Consider the following 2364-nt stretch of genomic DNA (forward strand, 5'->3'; position numbering starts at 1 on the left):
ACCTTCAGCCTCGGGTGGGGAGAGCTGAATGCTGCGCTGCTCTCTCTGTCCGAGGCTGGTGTGGGGTGAAAATCCTCCACCTCAGACGTTCAGAGATGTAACTATCTGAGATACTGGTGGTCACTTTCCATGTAGCATCAATTATGCTAATGCTAGCTGCCTGTCACGTTCTCTCGTCCTGGCCACACCTCCGCTCTCTAACCACCCTTCCCCTACCCACTTTGATGCATTTTTCAAATTTCGCCTTGGGGCGGAGTTATCTTTTCACGGGGGGGTAAGATACACTTTAAAAAGCAGAAGAAGACAGAGATATATTTAAACAGCGTCGATGCTTTGTTAGAACAACATGGTGCTTTAATTTAAACTGTGAAACCAAACATAAAATCTACATTTTACACATTTAATTTATTCAGAATTAACCCCAATTCCCCTAAAAACTGATTAGCAAGATCCTGTGGAGTGCACTGTGTCTGAAGCAGTTTTATTACATCATTTGCCTTTTATAAATAACTGATTCCTGTTAACCTAAAACAAAAACCTGAAATAAAAAGTGATGAAACAGTAAAAGTGTTCAGATGTAGGAAGTTTCTAGGTGACATTTAAAGGCTGCTGCTGCAAAAAGTTCAACTAAATATCAACAAAGAGCCAATAATTGAGTCGAGGCTGCATAAAAATGTTTTCCTTTGTGTCTCGTTCTAGCGCCGTCGACTCTCACGCTGTTTGAATCTGAATTCCTGCATCAGAACAGGAGATTTCTGAGATGCGAAAGAAAAAAACTCGTCTCTGTTCTCTTCAAAAAGAAGTTGCCTGCAGACATTTGACTTGATGCGAAGTGAACGTCTGAATTTAAAGGAAGTGAAAACTGCGCGATGGTTAATTTTAGACGAGCGCTGACCTTCACTCAGGTGGCTCTAAACAAAAAGTGGAAGTAAAACTTTGACATTTTTAGACTCTGTGTGTGATTTGTTGCAGAAGGAAAAAGGAAAACTGATTTTTAAAAAAAAAAAACGGACCTTTTCCTGTGAGTACAGCTGTCCCACCGTCCGGCCCAGAGCTCCCAGAGAGTCATTCACCGTCACCTTCCCCTCCGTCCAGCCTTCACTGCCTTTCTCAAGCAATAAATACGCCTCACCCTCTTTTGCAGATGTCCCATCCTCTTTAGGCAGTTTGTACAAATAAAACCTAATTTACAAACAGGATCGTGTCAAATGTAACGGTGGTCCTGTAACGAACTTTCATTTTAAATTTCAGATGTAAATCAGTTAAATTACAACAATCTTTGAAGATCAGTAGTTACCAATCAACTGCATCTCCCCGGTCGTTGTGACAGCTGATTGGTGACGTGTCGCCCTCTAGCGGCCAACAGGCCATCAACAGGAACAGAAACATCTGACAAAAAAAGGAACACAACATTATATTAACACATCAGAGTTTAAATAATGTTTTTGAGTTGCAGTATAAAACGTGAGCAGTGAAGATCTCCTAGGAGGACATGTCAAAGTGATTTTATTTAATGCTGGATGCTTTTGTAGCTTTTCTTTTTCAGTATAAAACCCACACATCAGGAATGATGAATCATAGTTCCTGTTCTTGTAATGAAAGACATCTCACCAACTTATTATTCAGTTATTGCTGTAAAATACTGTCCATCTGCTGCAGGTAGTTCACCAGGTTTTTACTCATTCTTTGAGTTAAATGCTAATGAAGCAAACAGTTTTGTTTTTATACACAACTTGATGCCAGTCATGTCAGGTAAATGCTCATGTTTTATTTCACACATTTCATTAAGGAGCTTAATTACAACAACTAATACACTTCACTAGAGTGCGGGGGAAATGTTTGAAAAGCGACCCTGAAATGTAATTTAAAAGCTAACTTTAACTAAAACTGGATTTCAGATCATGACTGTCGATTATGAACCGCAGCTAACTTTGCTTTTATAAATAACAACTCCCCGAAACTAAAAAACTTTACATTAAAAACAAAAACTCACTTTGAACTGACTGTCTTCAATGGTGTCCAGAAACTTTCAGCTCATTTATGTTCCTACATCCTTATTTTGAAAGGTCGGACCGGACAGTGACGTCACATATATGCGACGCGGAAAGAGATTTTTTTAATCAATAAAAACAGTAGAATGCAAAACAAGCTACACAGAACAGAAAGAATGAGCTTATAGCTTGTCTGATGAAAAATCCATTTCTAAAAAAAAAATCAAGTTAAAGCATAATAAAAATAAAAATATAAGCATGAATTTTTTTTGCATAAAAAATAATAAAAACAAATAAAACAATGGGAGGTTTAGTTCTCTGTTAGATTGTCTATGAAGTTAGTTTTGCAGCAGATTTTCGTTTGGTATAATTT

At 37.9% G+C, this 2364-nt stretch overlaps 1 protein-coding gene across 1 annotated transcript; it reads right to left on the reverse strand.

Annotated features, from left to right (window-relative positions):
- Nucleotides 1–1013: 1013 nt before the first annotated feature.
- Nucleotides 1014–2080, reverse strand: LOC106523070 (deoxyribonuclease-2-alpha; the record flags this gene model as incomplete). The annotated part of the gene is given in 3 exon segments (XM_014016362.1): nt 1014–1182; nt 1298–1389; nt 1994–2080. Coding segments are annotated over 2 exon segments (261 nt in total), but the record flags the coding sequence as incomplete, so codon positions are not given.
- Nucleotides 2081–2364: the final 284 nt, after the last annotated feature.

This window comes from Austrofundulus limnaeus, unplaced genomic scaffold (genome assembly GCF_001266775.1).
Source record: "Austrofundulus limnaeus strain Quisiro unplaced genomic scaffold, Austrofundulus_limnaeus-1.0 Scaffold144, whole genome shotgun sequence".
NCBI classification, from domain to species: Eukaryota; Metazoa; Chordata; class Actinopteri; order Cyprinodontiformes; family Rivulidae; genus Austrofundulus; species Austrofundulus limnaeus.